Source organism: Tupaia chinensis, unplaced genomic scaffold, assembly GCF_000334495.1.
Source record: "Tupaia chinensis unplaced genomic scaffold, TupChi_1.0 Scaffold143755_1, whole genome shotgun sequence".
NCBI lineage: Eukaryota > Metazoa > Chordata > Mammalia > Scandentia > Tupaiidae > Tupaia > Tupaia belangeri.
In genome coordinates, this window is record NW_006203604.1 from 186,096 (window position 1) to 204,566 (window position 18,471).

General features: G+C 38.2%; 2 protein-coding genes across 3 annotated transcripts in view; one reads left to right on the plus strand and one right to left on the minus strand.

Moving 5' to 3' along the window:
• The window catches only part of WDR3 (WD repeat domain 3), a 39,107-nt gene extending 33,837 nt beyond the window's left edge, over positions 1-5,270 (plus strand). The window contains exons 24-27 of one of the 2 annotated variants that reach the window (XM_006164887.3): positions 520-563; positions 2,415-2,543; positions 3,914-4,007; positions 4,526-5,270. In XM_006164887.3, coding sequence (XP_006164949.1) covers positions 520-563; positions 2,415-2,543; positions 3,914-4,007; positions 4,526-4,681 — 423 coding nt within the window. In that variant the 3' untranslated portion in view covers positions 4,682-5,270. Of the gene's footprint in view, positions 1-519; positions 564-2,414; positions 2,544-3,913; positions 4,008-4,525 lie in introns of those variants that run through there. The other variant, XR_003547263.1, reaches the window with a different exon arrangement.
• Positions 1-18,471, minus strand: part of SPAG17 (sperm associated antigen 17) — a 235,151-nt gene that overhangs the window by 916 nt on the left and 215,764 nt on the right. The window contains 2 exon segments of the mRNA XM_006164886.3: positions 12,406-12,550; positions 14,895-15,039. Coding sequence (XP_006164948.1) covers positions 12,411-12,550; positions 14,895-15,039 — 285 coding nt within the window. The 3' untranslated portion in view covers positions 12,406-12,410.

The following is an 18,471-nucleotide window of genomic DNA, read 5'->3' on the forward strand; positions in this document are numbered from 1 at the left end:
AGAATAGTTTATATTTCAAAAGGACCACTTTAGAATTACTTCCTAAGTAAGGCTTTTAGTTGAACTAGACTGGCATTCTGGTGTTTGTTATATGCTCAGTGTCCAAAACCCTCTGAAGATTCTGTTGATTGAAAATGAACTTTGAAATATGCCTTTGGTGGAAAAGGTAACGTAAATCAGATAAAGGAAGAGAGTACTGGGAGAGTGTGTGTTTATGTAGCAGTCTCCAATTATTTAGTATTTCACTTGTGTGTCTCATTTATTACAGTAGCTATGTGAGTCTGCGTATCATCATTTCACAGATAAGGGAACAGGTCCAGTTCATAAGGTGACTTAGTTGGTAGGGGGCAGCACTCAATTACGAGCCCAGATCTGGCTAAACCCATGTAGGTCTTGCCATTTTAGAGTGATGTTTTCCAAGTGAGAGAAAGGGGTTCCTGTTTTTTAGGAAATGGATATCAGAGAACTTTAGTAGAACTAGCCAAGAGTCTCAGTAATGGTGTTTTCCTTCCTTTGCAGCCTTCAGCTTATGTACTAGAGATTTTTAAAGGAATCAAGTCAAGGTGAGTCCTAGACCACTATTGTAATTTGTAAGCTTTTAACATTTATCATAAGCTTATCTTAATATGAAATAAATAGAAATTATTATTGATGGCTATATTGCTTACAGGTTTAAGAAATATGTCAAACTTCTGATATAAAATAATTCATTACAATGTTCTTTTTGATGTGTTAGAACGAGGAGGCTTCTAAAGAATGGCGGGAGACGGAGATGCTTTAAAGGACAAATGAAGGGTTGTAGTTTAGGTGGCAGTAAATGAAATAATATATAATTCAATCAGAAGTAACTGTTAATGTTTTTTGTTTTATATTTCCTTTGGCTTATTTTCTGTGTACATACATAGTTGGGATAGTACCACATACAGTCTCCTGAACATTTGCTTATGCTGTTAATATTTTTTAAAAACACAGTGAATTCAAAATATTCCATTGTATAATAACTATTGGATATTGCATTTGTTTCTCATTTTTTATTGGCAGTAATATGTCAGTTAACATCTTTATACATAAATCTTTGTCTTCATCACTTTTTTAAGAGTCTTAATAGCCTAATAATTAATCAGTTGGCATGAGCTTTTAAAAGGTTGAATTATTTTCCAGAGTGCTTGTACTATTTGTGTGTGTGTAGTTTTTTGCTATAGGGTGCTGTGCTTGCCTACCAGATTGGACCTGGGGCGGAGGGACTGAGAAAGCACCCCCTAAAGGGGATGCTCACATCACAGTCCCTTCTTCTTCATTCTCCTTGGGATTTTGGGCACTCAGGCACATGCCTGATGTGTTTTTCAAGCCTCTAGGCCTGGGACTTGAACCACATAGTTGGTCATGTGGAATCCAGCCACCTTAAACTCTGAGCCATCTGCTGGCCCAAGAGTGCACTTCTTGTACTATATTTAACCAAGCTTTTTTTGCCAGTTTAAGAGGCAAAAGGTGGCTTTGCATTATTTTCATATCTCTTGATTATTAATGCAGTTAAAATTTTGCATTTGTTGGGCATTTGTATTTTTTTCTATAAATTTCAGTGATTTTTAGTAATTTTTTTTATTGCTTTTAAGAATTCTTTATAGTCTGTCCTTTCTTTTAGAATAATGTTATCTTATTTGTGATGTATCTTTTGATTTTATGAGTTAGGCCTCGTTAAGGTGATAAACTTGTTAAGGATATATCTATTAAATTGATTAAGTTCATATCTACATATATCCTTAATAACAAATGAACATGACCTATCTGAGGATAATGATGAGACTTCACTAAAGAAATGTAAAAGAAAATTAATTAATGGAGCAACAGTACATTCCAGGATGGGAAGATCCTGAGTTTGAAAGCATTTTTCTTAAATCAGTTTGTGGGTTTGTGATCCCAATTGAAAGAGGTTTCTAATTGGAATTGATGAACCAATACTAGAGCTAGTTATAGAGGGAGCTATTCTCCTAGGTTAAAAAGTTGTAAAATTGCCAAACTTAAAGTAGTGCAGGATTGGTGCATGATTAATCAATCATCATAATAGACTTAAAAGCCCTGAAACATACTCTTGTGCCTAAGGACTCAAATATGGTAAAAGAAATACCATATCACGTGTTCAACAGAGGGGGCTTTAGAGAAATTTTCTGTCTGGAGGAAAAAATAAATTCTCCTACAATTCCATGGACCAAAATGCATTCCTAATAGGTTAAAATATTAAATATAAAGGACAACACATCGAAAAGAGAGAATCATCTAAACCGTAGATGGATATTTAATTCTAAGTGGGCCAGGTCTATTGTAATAGCAGTAGAAAATAATAGTAAAGGAAAAAATTTTTAAATTGGCCATGTTAAGAAATGCAGCATGTTTAATACTTATTTTTTCTCTTTCAGTGAGCTGGAAGAATCTCTACTTGTGCTGCCTTTCTCTTATGTCCCAGACATTCTTAAGCTCTTTAATGAATTTATCCAGCTTGGTACTGACATTGAACTACTCTGTAGGTGCCTTTTCTTCCTCCTCAGGTAAGGAATGTCCATTTCCTGACAGTAGCATGTCTGCTCAGCAGAACTGCTCCAGTAGTACCTTATAAAGCTTTCTGTGCTTTGAGTTTCAGAAATCTTACATTTCAGTTTCAGAATTTCAGTATAGTCTGACATAAAATACTTATCCTTCGGAATCAGTTTTGCCTTTAAAACAAGGATAGTGACTTACTTCCTAGGTAGTAGCAAGAGGACAATTTTTTTTTTCTTTTTTTGAGAGGTTTATGCTATAGGGCACGTGTGCTCGCCAGACAGAGAGAGATACAGAAAGCGAGAAATCACCCCCCAGGGGGGATGGCCACGCCACAATCCCTTCTCCTCCATTCTCCTCTCGGGATCTTGGGCATGCATGCACATGTGCCCGGTGTGAGTTTTAAGCCACCGGGTCCGGGACTCGAACCGTGGTCGACTACATGGGAGTCCAGCTACATAGCGATTACTCTAACTGCTGGTCCCAGAGGACAATTATTTTTATATTCTATTGCCATATTTATAATTTTGGGCAAATTGAATAAATTGATATTCAGTGATTTTACCAGTAATTTCTTACTGCTGTGGCTGATGTGCTATTGGATCAGAGTCGCCGGTTCTGTCAGAATACTTATAGTGTATCAGACGGTTGTTGATGGCACTGCTTGACTGGTAGATGTGGCAGGGTCATCAGACGTTTCTTGGTTGGTAATCTAGATCAGAGTTTGACCCTCAAATGGGGAAGAACTCTTTCTTATTGTGACTTTATTTTTATTGATTTGACATTCTTTCTTTTTTTCTTTAGGGGATGTACCCTTAACATGTAGAGACAGACAGAGAGGGAAAGTGAAATCACACTCTGGGGAAGAAGATGGCCATGCCACAGTCCCTTCTCCTCCATTCTCCTCTTGGGATTTTGGACATATATGTGACATGCACCCAGTATGCTTTTAAGCCACTGGATCCAGGACTCAAACTGTCCAGTCAGCCATGTGGAATCCAGTCACTTTAACCTGTGTGCCACCTGCTGGCCCAAGATAGCATTTCTTAGAAAGCACCTTCTATCTCTGAGCTTTCCATAAAATATTGTCAAAATCTGGGGCCACGTGGCAGATGCTGGAAAAAGAGTTAGCTCTGCAACTGAGTAAAACATCTAATAATGTTTAGGGTGGTAGATTTTAAATTGTCATCAAATTGAACTGAATAGTTTGGAAAGAAACTTCTTTAGCTTTTTTTTTTTTTTTTTTCTAGAAGCATTTCTGCATTTCCATGATAGTTAATCTGTATTTTTGTTTTTGCTTTGATAGTTTGCCATTTCTAGAAGCTATAGACAGGGCTCTAATCTCTTTTTGCAATGTGGCAATAATTTGTTTTTCTGTTAGGATTCACTTTGGACAGATCACTAGCAACCAGATGCTTATACCGGTGATAGAAAAATTAAAAGAAACAACTATTTCAAAAGTCACCCAAGTCCGGGTAAGTGTCTTTGTATAGAGATCTAATAATGAGGCTAATCTTAGTGTGTATGTGAAGCAGGATAGTATGTTGTGCTTTTTTGTCTTTTGTAATACCAGCCATGTATAAATCTGTGTCTGAACTAGTTTTTGTTGAAGCTGCTAGGAATAGAATAAGCACAAATAAGAAACGTCCTTAGTGGTGCCTGCAGGTGGCATGGGGTTTAATGGCGCTGGACTCACACATGGCCAATTGGGGTTTGAGTCCCGGACCTGGCGGCTTGCTTTCTCACTTTTTTTTCTCTCTCTCTTTCTCTCTCTTTCTCCCTTTCTCCCTTCTCCTCGCCTTTCTCCCTTTCTGGTCAAATTAAATAAAGTTAAATAAAATAATTCTTTTAAAAAAAAAGAAAAGAAAAAGAAACATCCTTAGCAAGGGAAGGATGAGTAATAATTCCTGATGCTTTGGTTCCTCTGACTTAAATATGCTGTTGTACTCAACTAAAGTGGGAGTTTTTTCATCTTTCCTGTGTTCTTCCCTAGGATATTATCGGCTTCAATATGGCAGGTCTGGATTATCTCAAGAGGGAATGTGAGGCAAAAAGTGAAGTTATGTTTTTTGCTGATGCTACTAGTCAGTTTGAAGAAAAGAAGAGGAAGAGGAAAAAGAGGGAGAAGCTTATTTTAACATTGACTTAGAACTGGAGTGGGGTTCCTTTTCTACTTTTTCCTTTAAAGGGCTTCTCAACGAAACAGCAGTAGGATTGGTGTCATCTTAAAAATACCAGCCAGCAAAAGATCTCAGGATGTGGTCCCCAGCTTTGCCTGAGGGAACTCCAACATGGGGCTGTGGACTGTCTCCATTTCTTGGACTTGATGACATGATAAGTTTAGAAATCTTTCTGTGTTTTGAAAGTTTGAGCCCTGTGGGAGTTAATCCTTTTATATTTGCTAACATGGAGTAAAGACTTAAATGAGGTATTTCACTGGAGTTGAAATGAACATTTCAGATGTTTTTCACATTTCTTATGGCAGATAATTATATGATTTGTTACTTTTGTATTAGGTTTACCTCTTATTGAGACAATTATGTGCATAATGGTTTGCCCCTTTGTCTATAAATGAATGCGGTATCTTAGACTTTTGGAATTAACAGGAATTATTAGGTCCAACAGACTTATCAAGAGCAGCCTCCTTAAACTTAACCTCATACAGGTTCTTACATTTGTATATAAGATCATAATTGCAGTTTATACTTGTCCGAATAAAATAGCTGTTTCTAATGAAAGTTTTGTGATTAATACTATATCTACATGGGAGAGATTGGAGGTGGTGGCAATGTTCTAGAAAAAGGTTGACACACGTACCTCTGGGCCTGGGCTTTTCTTTGTGAAAGTCTTTACATTATTAGTTCAGACCCCTTGTTACAGGTTTGTGCAGATTTTCTGTATATTTTTGAGACAGTTTTGCTGTCTATGTGTCTGTGAGTCACTCTTATTCATCTGAATTACTGTTATGCTACCCATTTTTTTTCTAGGCACAGAGCTAGTTTTTGTGGCTCGGCAGTTTGTTTTCCAAATGATAAGTCTTTTAATGTTATTAAGCATAACACAATCGCCGAAGTGAGGAAAGAAATATAGTGGTATTATTGGTTGGTCAGAATTAAAATTGTGAATTTTGGCATATAGTTCTGAAGGCTTCACTTAATGAAAAATAAGAGACTAGATAGTATGATGCATTCTGAGTACTTTCCGTGAAGTTAAGCAGTTACTCCTGTCACCAGAGAAAAGACTTATTTAATTTCTAAAAAAAGAGTCTTAATTTTAATTCTTGTTGAAAACAGATGCTAAGTCCATGTCCTTTGTGTCACAGTTTCTTAGAGTTGTTCATCAGAACATAAATTACATTTTCTATTAATGTTTTTGATGGTTTATAAACCAAAACAAGTTCTAGGAGGGCACCCTAGATGTAGATGTCATTAATAATTGCTCTTATGTTGAAAAATGCTACTAAGTTGGGATTGATATGGCTAACTAAAAATATACCCTGACATCACTCTCTGGGAAGAGAGGCTAAAAACAGTTGAATAAACTTCCAGCAAAGTAGTGAAGTGATACTGATGACGTGCAAGAAAGAGAGAGTGTGAACTTCTGGAGGAGAGAATCACCAGCTGGAAAAGTAGAGAAATCAATCACATAGGATCCTTCCTTCCAACAGGGAAGAAGGTAGCAGGAATTTTCTGGAACTCTGAATTCCAGATTTCCACCTCGGATCCTGCACTCCCCCCTCCTGCAGAATAATGAGTCTGCCAGTATGGAGCTAGCACATATAATAGGGAAGAATGTGGATATACCACTTTAGACATAACATTACACCTCCTACCGTATCCTCACCCCAGCCACAAGAACTCAGCACCGTCTTATGAGCTGACCAGCATGTGGGGTTTTGTTGACATTCAGGAACAGGCAATCTGGGCATTTCCACAGCCCTGCAAGAGCAGAGGATGCAATACCAAAGGAGAAGCTCCTGGAACTGGGAGAAATGGGGTGAACACCCCCAATGACACACCTACTGGTACCCTTGCCCCCACCAGCAATCAAGAACTCTACATCACTACCACTCCCACCAGAATGTACAAGAGCACTACCATCCCAACAAAGATTGAAGAATCTGGACACTTTCCTTCTCTTCAGATTTAAGTCCTGGAGCTAATCACTCCAACTGACGCCACCCATAATGCAGCTCTTCTGAACCTCCCTGAACTGGAAGTGTGGGCAAAAGAAAGGATAAGGAGTGCTTGACAAGAGAGGAGGATACCATAGATTCTCCCCTCCAGGTCAGAGGGGAAAAAACACTGTCCCACACCACCTCCCAAGCCTGGAGTGTACAATCCAGCCATTTAATTCCTACAGGAGTCTATTCAAACCAATTAGCCTTCTTGAATCCCAGACCCTACAGATTGCACACTTTGATAAGATCCTCAAAGAAAGGTTTGCCTCTGGCCCCTCTTTGATTACCTTCTAGGATCACATTCATGTTCAGAGGGTCACACCACCTCTGGGTGTTCCACACAGGTCACACACAGCCTACTGCTGTGTCTAACAGATAAATTTGCCTTTGGCCCCTTGATTAACCTTGGCAGAATTACATTCGAGAATGGAAGGTCATCCTGCCTCTAGGTGTTACATGCAGGCCACTCAGGGCCTATTTTTTGTGTCTCATAGATAGACTTGCCTCTAGCACCTCCTGGACAAACTTTCCAGGACTACAGTCAGGTCTAAAAGGTCAGTCTGCTGCCAGAAATTAGAGGCAGGATACATAAGCCTGGCTTGAGCCTGAAAGGCACAGCTGGACGCTGGGCCCTTCTAGAACACCTGTCAGAACCAGACTCAGGTCCACAGACAGTAGGCAGGCACAGGAGGCTCCACAGGACAGGCTGATTTTTGCTTCCTCCCAGCCACATTCTGGCTTTGAGAGTGGCACCACCACTGGGTGTTACATGCAGGTCACATAGGACTTGGGTCTCATAGGTAGGCCATCATCTGGGGCCTCTTGGACCACATGGCTAGGACTCCACTTGGGTCTGGAAAGTCTCTCTGCATCTAGATCTCACACACAGGCTATGTATGCTCCAATCTGAAAGACAACTGGTTTCCAGCCCCTCCTGGACTACCTTACCAGGGGCACCCTTGGAACTTAGTGCTGTCCTGCCTAATGGCTTTATGAAACTACTCCAAACTTAGGAAGAAGCAATTACTCCATCATATGGCCAAAAATCACTGTGAGGACACAGACACACAGACACACACCCACACACACACACACAAAGGGACTCTTCCAAAAGAACATAGTAACTCCTCACCAACAATGGATAAAATACTGGAAATATTGGAAAATGAATTCGGAATGTCGATGATAAAGCTCAATGAGATATAAGAAAAAAACAAAGCAATTCCAGGAGACAAGAAAATTATTTCATGATATGAAAGGAGGAACTCTGTAAAGAAATAGACACCTTAAAGAAACTTTTGGAGGTGAAGAACAGAAAACAGACTCTGCCAAATGTATCAGCAATAGATCAGACCATGAAGAAGAAAGTCTGATGAGTGAGAAGACCCAACCTCCATTAAGTTCAAGATGTCAAAAAGAAAAAAAATAAAAAATGAAGACAAAATACAGGAAATGTGGGACACCATTAAGTGGCCAAATGTCCACATAATTGGGTATCCTAGAAGGCTAAGAGACAGGCAAGGGCAAAAAAGATCTCTTTTATGAAATACTATCTGAAAACTTTCAAAGTCTAAACAGACATCCAGATTAACTTTGGGAAATTCAAATACTAAATAGATTCAACTTAAGATTCTCTCCAAGGTATATATCTCAGATGGCAAAAGTCAGACACAAAGATACGATTCTAACAATGGCAAGTTACTTATAAAAGATACCCTATATGACTAGCCTCAGGACCCTCTACAGAAACAATGCAGTCAGAGGGGAATGGAAAGACATTAAAAATTGTGAACGAAAAAAAAAAAAAGTTAACCAAAAATGCTATACCCAGCAAGATTATTCATCAAGTGGGAAAGAGATATAAAGTCATTCCCAGAATTCACCAACTCTAGACTTGGTCCTCAAGAAATCCTTAAGGAGGGAGTATAAATCAGGAAATCAAAAGGGAGATAAATAAGGAAACAAAACAACTAAGAACATAACTAGGAAAATGGTAGGGGTAAGTATATCAATAACCTTGACCATAAGTATTGTAGATTAAATAGTCCAGTTAAAAAACACAGACCGGCTGGGTGGATTAAACATCAGATGTCTTTTATATGCTACTATTAAGAAACACCATTGATAAAGACACACAGATGGAAAGTGAAGGGCTGAAAAAAGTCATTTTATACAAATGGAGAAAAGAAAAGCACAAGTCATAATACTGATAGCAGACAAAATAGACTTCAAGCTAAAAACTATAGAGACAGAGAAGGTTACTATGTAGTATTAAAGAGATTAATTCACAAAGAAGATACAAACATTAAAGAGACATGGGAGCTAAACAATACCATAAATCAAATGAACCTGACAGATATTTCATCCAACAGTGAGAAAACACATTTTTCTCAGCCCCACACAGAACATTTCTGAAGACTACATAATAGGTCACAAAACAAGGTGTTACTAATTTAAAATAATAAAAAATCATATCTGCCATCTTTTCTGACCACAATGGAATTAAATTTGAAAACAACAGAAAGAGCCTTTAAAAATATACAAATAGGGACCTGCAGTTAGTGTAATGGCTATGTCACTGGACTCCCACGTAGTCGACCGCGGTTCGAGTCCCGGAGGGCTTAAACTCATGCCAGGTGCGTGTGCGTGCGTGCCCAAGATCCCAAGAGGAGAATGGAAGAGAAGGGATTGCGGCGTCGCCATCCCCCCTGGGGGGGGGGTGATTTCTCACTTCTGTCTCTCTGTCTCTGTCTGTCTGGCGAGCACACGCAGCCGATAGCAAAAACCTCTCAAAAACAAAACAAAACAAAACAAAAAAACAAACCCACGAATATTGGGACCAGCAGTTGGCATAATGGCTATGTCACTGGACTCCCACATAGGTGACTGGGGTTCTAGTCCTGGACCTGGTGGCTTAAACTCATGCCACATGCGTGTGCGTGTGTGCCCAAGATCCTGACAGGAGAATGGAGAAGGGACTGTGGTGTGGCCATTCCCCCTGGGGTGGTGATTTCTCGCTTTCTGTCTCTCTGTCTTTCTGGCGAGCACACACACCCTATAGCAAAAAACTCAAAAAAAAAAAAAAAAGACTAAATACATGGAAATTAAACAATTCATTCTTGAATAACTTTGAAACTACTGAAAAAATAAAAATTGAAAATTTCTTGAAACAAAAGATAACAAAAACACAATATTCCAGGATCTTTAGGACATAGCAAAAACAGTCTTAACAAAAAGAAGATGGCAAACAAATAACCTAATGATGCATCTTAAGAACCTTGAAAAAGCAAGAACAACCTCCCCCCCTCAAAAAAAAGTAACAGGATAAAAAGAAATGATAAAGATTAAAGCAGAAATAAGTGAAATAGAGAATAAAAGGATTTTACCATAATAATAATAATAATAATAATAATAACAGTACTGGCTATTTGAGAGGAAAAACAAAAGAGACAAACCATTAGCTAGACTAACCAAGAAAAATATTATAAGGAACCATATGCCAACAAAGTGGAAAACCTAGAAGAAATGGACAAATTTCTGGACACAATATACCTAGATTGAACCAGCAAGAAATAGCCTGAATAGACCAATAACAATGTTATACATTAATTCAGTAATCGTTTCCTAACAAAGGAAAACACAGGTACCCACTCCTTAATTATACAGAACTATAAGTTTTTGCCATTGGGTGTGTGCACTCGTTGGAGAGAGATACAGGAAGAGTGAGAAATCACACCCAAGGGAGATGGCCATGCTACAATCCCTTCTCCATCCTTTCGAGGTTTTGGGCATGCACACATGCTCCTGGTGTGACTTTTCGAGCTGTTGTATTCAAGACTGAAACTGGTAGGCCATGTTGGAATCCTGCGCCTTAACTACCATGCCGCCTGCTGGCCCCAATTCTATATAACTTTTAAGGAGGAGTTAACACCAATTCTCCTCAAACTGAAAATCTAAATGGGGCCATCTGATGGTGGTTTAGGTAACTGGATCTTACATAGCCAACTGCCTGGTTTGATTCCTGGGCCCAGCTGCTTGAGAAACTACTCCAGCTGCAGGGAGAAATAGAGGGGAAGGCACTGCAGTTACTATTCCTCAGGGATGGTGCTTTCTCAGTGTCCCTCTCTTTATCTTTTCTCTGTTTGTATCTCTGGAGAGCATATACACTCTGTAGAAATTATTTTTAAAAAGCTATAGGTAACATTAAAGGCACTTCTGATGAGGCCTCAGAAAAGAGAAATCAAGCATGTGGATAGAAAACCTGCTGGAGAGATTAGGCGAATATTGCGGCATCCTATCAATCTAGCAGAAGCCAGGTAGACACTAGGAATAGCGGTTACCTAAGAAGAATCGATGAAGAACCCTGATGACTAATGGTGTTGGCCTTGACAGCCACTGAAGACTGACACGTTTTTCAGAGTGTTATGTCAACAGAAACCTTATCACCTTTGACTGAAGGAGAGACAAGATAACAGGGAGAGACTGTCAAGAAATTACATAAGCAGAAAACTGGCTACCTGGAGGTAGGACTGCTGTTCAGAATTGAGGCTGAGGGCCAAGAAGGTGGGGCTGCTTGTCTCTCAGGGCCCTGAGGTGGGGTGGTTGGGGTCTCTGTGAGCAGAGGATGGACTAAGCCATAGCTGACAATTCTGATCTTAAAACCTAGTAGAATTTGCCCTGCTGGATTACATACTTGCTTTAGACCAGTGACTCCTTTATTCTTTCTACTTTCTCCCTCTACCTTAATGCTAGGTTTGAGGAAGAATGGATAGTCATGCAAAAATGTAGTACTCCAAAGAGGATATGATTTAATGGTAATAAATTAGGAGAAGCCCAGCAAGGCTGGTTTGTTCAGATTTTTCTCTGACCTTTCCTCTTCAGGGATAAGGATGTTCCTTTCCTCTTGGTATAGGAAGGAAAACAGTCACACGAAAGTCACATGTTCTGCTTCAGAGGAAGGTCAGAAAAAATTTCCTAGGTTTTATGACCTGCTTGAGTTAAAAAGGTCAGGAGAATGTCAGAGAGCCTTCTTGCACATGCTCATATTACTTCAGCTTTAAATATTTAATATACCCGAGGTATTACTGTTTTAAAATAAATTTAATTTTTTTCCTGGCTTTAATTCTAATTTGGTAGATATTGATATCCACATAAACAAAAGTTCTTTGGGATCCTGAATAATATTTAAGAATATAAAAGGAATACTAAATCCAAAAAGTTTGAAAACCACTGGCTTAATTATAAATTGTCAAGTCTAAAAGGGACACCTTGGTGTTTTTGTTACCACTTTTTGAAGTAAGAGCAACTTAAATTTTTTTTAACTATTATTTCTATTTTACACATAATGTATATATTTATGGATTAACAATGATTTTTCAGAACTATCCGTTGTGTACTGATCTGCAATGGAGAACGTACTTAATTTCAGAATCACATTGAATTATGTTAGATTTTTACTTGATTGAGGCTTCATTTCCTTATTTATAAAATGTGAAAAATATCTATCTTATGGGCAGCATGAGAATTAGTTTTGATAATATATACTAAGGGTAACCGTTGTAGTTATTAAAAACAGGTATTTTCATTCCATGATGCTAAGTGGCTTATTAGTTTCTAGCTGAAAGAAAGGAACAAACCTGAGGTTTAAGGCCCAGAATGGAATGATTGGCAGTCAAATTCCCACTATTACTTACCGGATCTAATGTGGAGAAACTCTACGAGACATGAAGACTCCAAGTGTAGAGGAAGAAATTGTAGAAGTCCTCTGGACCATAGGATTTTCTTTTCCCTGGGGAAACTCTTTTGGTCTCTTATCATAATCACTTTTTGTTAAAACTGGTAGAATAAACGTTAAGGACTATGATTGTCATGACTAAATGATTTGTTCCACAAACTCAAGTAACATTGTAGAATTAGAATCTCTAACAATATTAGTTCAATTTTAGGTATTTTTCTGTCTAATGCAAATTCTACATGATTCAGGTACTTTAGATGAGCCTCTAATAACCTGTCTGAGTGGGTCAGAGGACTTAATTCCTAGAGTAAGAAACTTTCTTTGGTAGGTTTCCTTCTATCACAATGAAAGAACCTTGCCATCTTAACTCAAAAGTAAATAAAATGTTCCCATGAGGTCTTTTCCTGACCACCCTATTTTAAATTGTAATCCTCCTTAAAACCCCTTTCTTACCTACACTTTTCTCTATCTTTCTTCTTGCCATCATAGTCCGTATTTTACTGACTTTTTTGCATTGTCTGTTCCTCCACTGGAATGTAAGCTACATGAGGTAGGAGTTTCTGTCTCTCTTGTTCATTTCAGTATCGACAGTGCCTGACATACAGTAGAGGAATTTATTATCTTTAGGAGAATTAATGAACGAATGAATTTGACTCCATTTTTATAAAAATAAAGATTATCAAACAAATTCCCCTTTTTCCTTCACCTCAGAATGACTGAATCTTCAGTCATCTTCATCCCTTCCTTTGCCATGACTAATTCTGCAGCTCGATTTCTGGATTCTCTTGTTTTCTTTCAGATACTACAATTTCTGTGACTTCTACTCATTCATGTTTTCCTATCGCTCCTCTGATCTATTCTTTTCAGCCTACAGGCATATACTCACGTCTACACTAAACTGAAAATCTCTCCTTACTCGGTTGCATCCTTGAGGTACCATATTCTCTTGTTCTGTTCTTTAATAGACTTTCTTGACAGTGTTCATACCTGATGTTTCTGCTTTCTTAATGCTCTAGTCCTTCTTTATCTTTTGCAAGCAGGTTTTGGCACAACAAAATTTAACGATCTTACTTAAATCTGAATTTCTCCGACAACTCTATTGCATCTATCAACAGTTCCATCTTCCGTTGAAATTCTTTCTTTAGTTTCTGAGATATTTCATAGTTTAATTGCTTGTTTCATAGTTTCATAATTGATATCTCCATTGGCTATTCTTCCTCCTGCTCTCTAAAACAGGCCCCATATTTCTGCTCCTTTCCCATATCTTCAACCATCAACTCTATGTAAAGGATGCTTAAAATTACTGTATCTCCAACTTTGACTTCTCAACTGAGATTACATCCTACATATCCATGACTGATAACTTGAATCCACAACCTTGGTGTTGAACTGTCTGTCCTCTTACTTCCTTCCATCTGAGGGTTCCACCTCAGATTTTGCAGTTTTTTCCCCCACCCTGATATCTCACCCGTGTCCCTCTTTTATGTCTATGGTTGTCATTCTATAGTTCTTGTCCTTACTCTTGAAGTGGCTCTTTTACACATCCAGTGATTCTTCTCCTTCAATATATGCTGCACAATAAGACTAGATTAGTTTGTATGACAGTATGCTGAGCATACCACCCATTACATCAGGAGTCTTCCAAGGGTTCACTGTTGCTCAAATAATGAAGCCTAAGCCAAGGAGTCAAAATCTTTCACAATGACTCCAACTCACTTTCCCACTATTATTTCTTTATACTTAAGCTCTCAGCAAATTGAACTCCCTATCCTTCCCAAACACCTGAAACTTTCCTTTTGCCACGATTTTATTAATTCTTGGTAGTAAATTCCCTTTTTTTCAAGTTGTTTCATGTTTTATAAGACCCAGCTGAAATATCAGATAGATATGTAACTATAACACAAGCAATAAATGATTCATGTCATTGAAGAAGTACAAAATAGTACAGGAATTAAGTGTGAACACATGCTACTAGATTATATAACATCTTTTCATATAGAGCCCACATTTCCATCTTTATATAAGACAAATACTTTATATAGTACCTTGCAGATAATAGGCATCCAATTTCTGTATGGCTAGAGACTGATATGAAGGACTATATGCATAACTGAGTGAATACCTAACCTTTATAGTAAAAAGGTATCTCCTATCCTGAGCAAGATTACAATTCCTTTTGAGTACAGACTTTTTTTCTATTCTGATTGCCCAATATCCCATGGACAGTCAATAACACTGATATTTATTCAACTTGGTATTACTGCACACATACTTTATGTCAGATATTCTATAGATTTGGTTAGGTGCTTTCAAAGATTAAAGACACAGTGTTCATCCTAAGAAACTTGTATCATTTTAAAGATAGAATCAATGTGGTGATGCATTTTTACATCTTTTTGTCCCTCAATAATTTCTGCATGATAAAGTAAAGTAAATTTCAAAGGATATTTGCTTCCACAGGTAAGAACAGAATGTCATGTTCAGTCATGATTTCAATATTGTGAGAGATATGTACTGGTCCCTTGGTACCATTCTCTCCAATAGCCATGGCAAATAACTCCACCTTCAGTTCTGCCTGCAAACCAGCTGCCACCTATAAGACACACTATAGCTTTAGGATCAGACATACCTGAGTTCAAATCTTGGTTTTAGTGTTAATTTGCACAAATTACTTAAACTCTCTAACTTTCCATTCCCTTGTCTAAAAAATATGGCTCTAATAAATGGTAGGTATAAGCATTTAGCAGAAGTATTTCATTGATTAGTTAGGGAGAGTTCCATTGAGTAAATGGGACCCAGGATAAACAGTTGAGGGGGGAAATCAGGTATTTGAGAAAATTAGTTTCTTAAGGAAACTAAATACCAAAATACTAGAAGTGGCAAACATCTGTAATACCCATAACTGCTATTTCGCAAATGTCACTAGTGGATTTCTATCTACTGGCATCCTTGAAGATAAATTTAAATTTAATCTTAAAATTAACCTAAGATACTGGGACCAGCAGGTAGCATAATGGTTACATTGCTGGACTCCCACATAGTTGATTGCAGTTTGAGTCCTGGATCTGGCAGCTTGAAACTCACACTGGGCACATGTGCATGTGTGCCCAAAGTCCTGAGAAGAGAATGGAGGAGAAGGAATTGCAGTGTGGCGATCCCCCTGGCATTTTCTGTTTCACTGTCTCTCTCTGTCTCTCTGGTGAGCATATGCTCTCTATAGGAAAAAAACAAAACAAAACAAGACTCTCTGAAAAAAAATAATAATCTAAGATATTGGGTGAATTTTGTAACTCCCCTGTTCTGCCCCTTGGTTGGTAGTATTCCTAATGTAGGTTGCAAAGCCAGTAGGGGGAGACAGAATTAAATTCCAAACTACTATGGTCTGGAAGCTACATGGAAGACAATTACATCAATAAAGAAGAAACCTGATATATAATGAAGAAGAAATGCAACAAGGCATAAGTTTCTGGTCCTTGAAAAGAATACTACCCAAAAAAGAAAGAACTGTTTATGTTTCTAAAAATGCCACTCCAGGAGGTGGGTAAAAAAAGCAGACTTGGGAACCATTATCTGGAAAAAAAAAATAACAAATCAGACACTACCATATGGAAAGCAATTACAAATGGATTTTTTTCTTACAATATAGTTTCTATGAATAATAGAACTGAAAAATGTTTCTATTTTTTCAACAATGTGCTTGTGAACATATGCATACTGGAGGGTATCCAACAGCTCTGTTTCTCAGAATCAGACCCTTAGTCATCCAAACCCCACAAAGCAGGACTGGGTAATGATGAAATTCAGCATGAGAGGAGCTGGAATATTGCCATTATACAGGTTTACCCAGGCTTTGAGCATATTCATTTAGTGTTGGCAACTAACCAAGCTGAACAGTGGTTAGATCTACATATGGAGAAGTATGTATGTATGTGTGTGTGTGTGTGTGCGTGTATATATATACACACACACACACACACACACACACACTTTTTTTTTTTTTTTGGCCAGGGCCAAACCTCCCATCAAAAAGAAGAAAAATCCACAGTATTGAGTTAGGTTCAAAGAATACATACTGAGTTTTTACCTTTAAAGGTCAATCCAACAGTCATTTTGACTTTTGGCATAAATCCCTACTTTAAATTAAAATGAGACTGCTAACTTCACAGAATAGTGGAAGAAGGGCTTGCTCTGATTTTTGCTTATTGCCATATATTTTGAAGATTCAGAAATGTTGACACCGTACAGTGATTATTTCGGAGAGGTACTCACAAATCAGTGGACTGAATCGCCAAATGTATTTCCATGTGGGGTTCCAGCCTACATACTACTGTTTTTTTTTTTTTTTAATACATCATAAGAGATTAGAGCCAGAAGAGACAGCAAACCATCTGGTCTGAACTCACTATTTTATAGACCAGGAAAACACTGTTCGGGGCATGAACTACCAGCATCACTAAGCTGTTTGGTGACAGGACAAGAAGCCAGTTGACTCTGTACTGTAACCAAACCAACCCTCCTCTGTCTATGCACACACAGTGTGGCTGCTCTAAGAGTTTCCAATTCAGGGAGCTTTGTGTGCTTGTTATAGGCTGAATGGCTACCCTTGGTAACTGCTCTCATGAGTCTATGTACGTTTCCACCTGTGAAGAATGGTTCATGTACCTTTTCAACTACCTCATTTTATTCTGCCACTCAGTCACATCTCTCTTGATACCTCTGGCTCTGTAAGTTCCTTATACATGTCTTACTCATTTTTAAAACCCTCGGCACCCTGGAACTATCAGTGGCATATGGGTAATATTCAAAGATTGCCAAGTGAAAAGAAAGGGAGTGTGAAAGCAGCCAGCTGAAGCACTGATCAAGACTACAAGTGTGATTTTTTTTTTTTGAGAGGTTTTCGCTATAGGGCGCGTGCGCTCGCCAGACAGAGAGAGAGAGAGATATAGAGACAGAATGCGAGAAATCACCCCCCAGAGGGGATGGTCACGCCACAATCCCTTCTCCTCCATGCTCCTCTTGGGATCTTGGGCATGCAAGCACATGCTCCTGGCGTGAGATTTTTTTTTTTTTAAGCCACCGGGTCCGGGACACGAACCACGGTTGACTACGTGGGAGTCCAGTGACATAGCCATTACGCTAACTGCTGGTTCCCCAAGTGTGATTTTATTAGACTGAAATAAACTTTTGTTTACATCATACTACATTTCTAAAATTGTAATTTAAATAAATGGGAATATACTTATTTATTTATTTTTTTTACTAAGAACTCGTTTTGGGGGAATGTATCATAGTAGAACAGGTTGACACTTTAAAATTTGTATTCTTACAGATCTTTGGAGAAAGAAGTCAGGTAATGAATTTAATAAAGATATTATTTCTTTGTATGGCATTCAATAATGTTCTTTGGCAAATACTGAAAACAAACTAGATTTATGTAAAAATATAAATAATAGATTACTTTTTCCAAAAGATTTTCAACTTTGCAAAAAAAAATTTTTTTAAAGAGGTTTTGCCATAGAGTGCATGTGTTCAATGGAGAGACAGGGATAGAAAGAAATCACCACTCAGGGAGATGGCCATGCCATAATACGTTCTCCTCCAATTTCCTCTCAGGATTAAAAAAAAAAAAAGATTATTTATAAATTTAATCACTATATATTTAGATTGTAAAGAGACTTTACCCAGCATGATATGCACCTCAGTCCAGCCTAGTTGAGAATACTATACATAGCCTCGTCAACAAATAATAAACCATATCTGTGTCCCACAAATGTCTTACCTTTCTATTTTTTCCCCAAATTTCCTTTCCTACTCTCTTCCCCTCCCACATTCTTTCCACTTTGTCTCTATTGTCCATAACAATATTTTTTTGAGGTGTTTTTGCTATAGGGCGCGTGCACTCACCAGACAGACAGACAGAGACAGAGAGACAGAAAGCAGGAAATCACCCCCCAGGGGGGATGACCATGCCGCAATCCCTTCTCCTCCATTCTCCTCTCAGGATCTTGGGCATGCACGCACATGC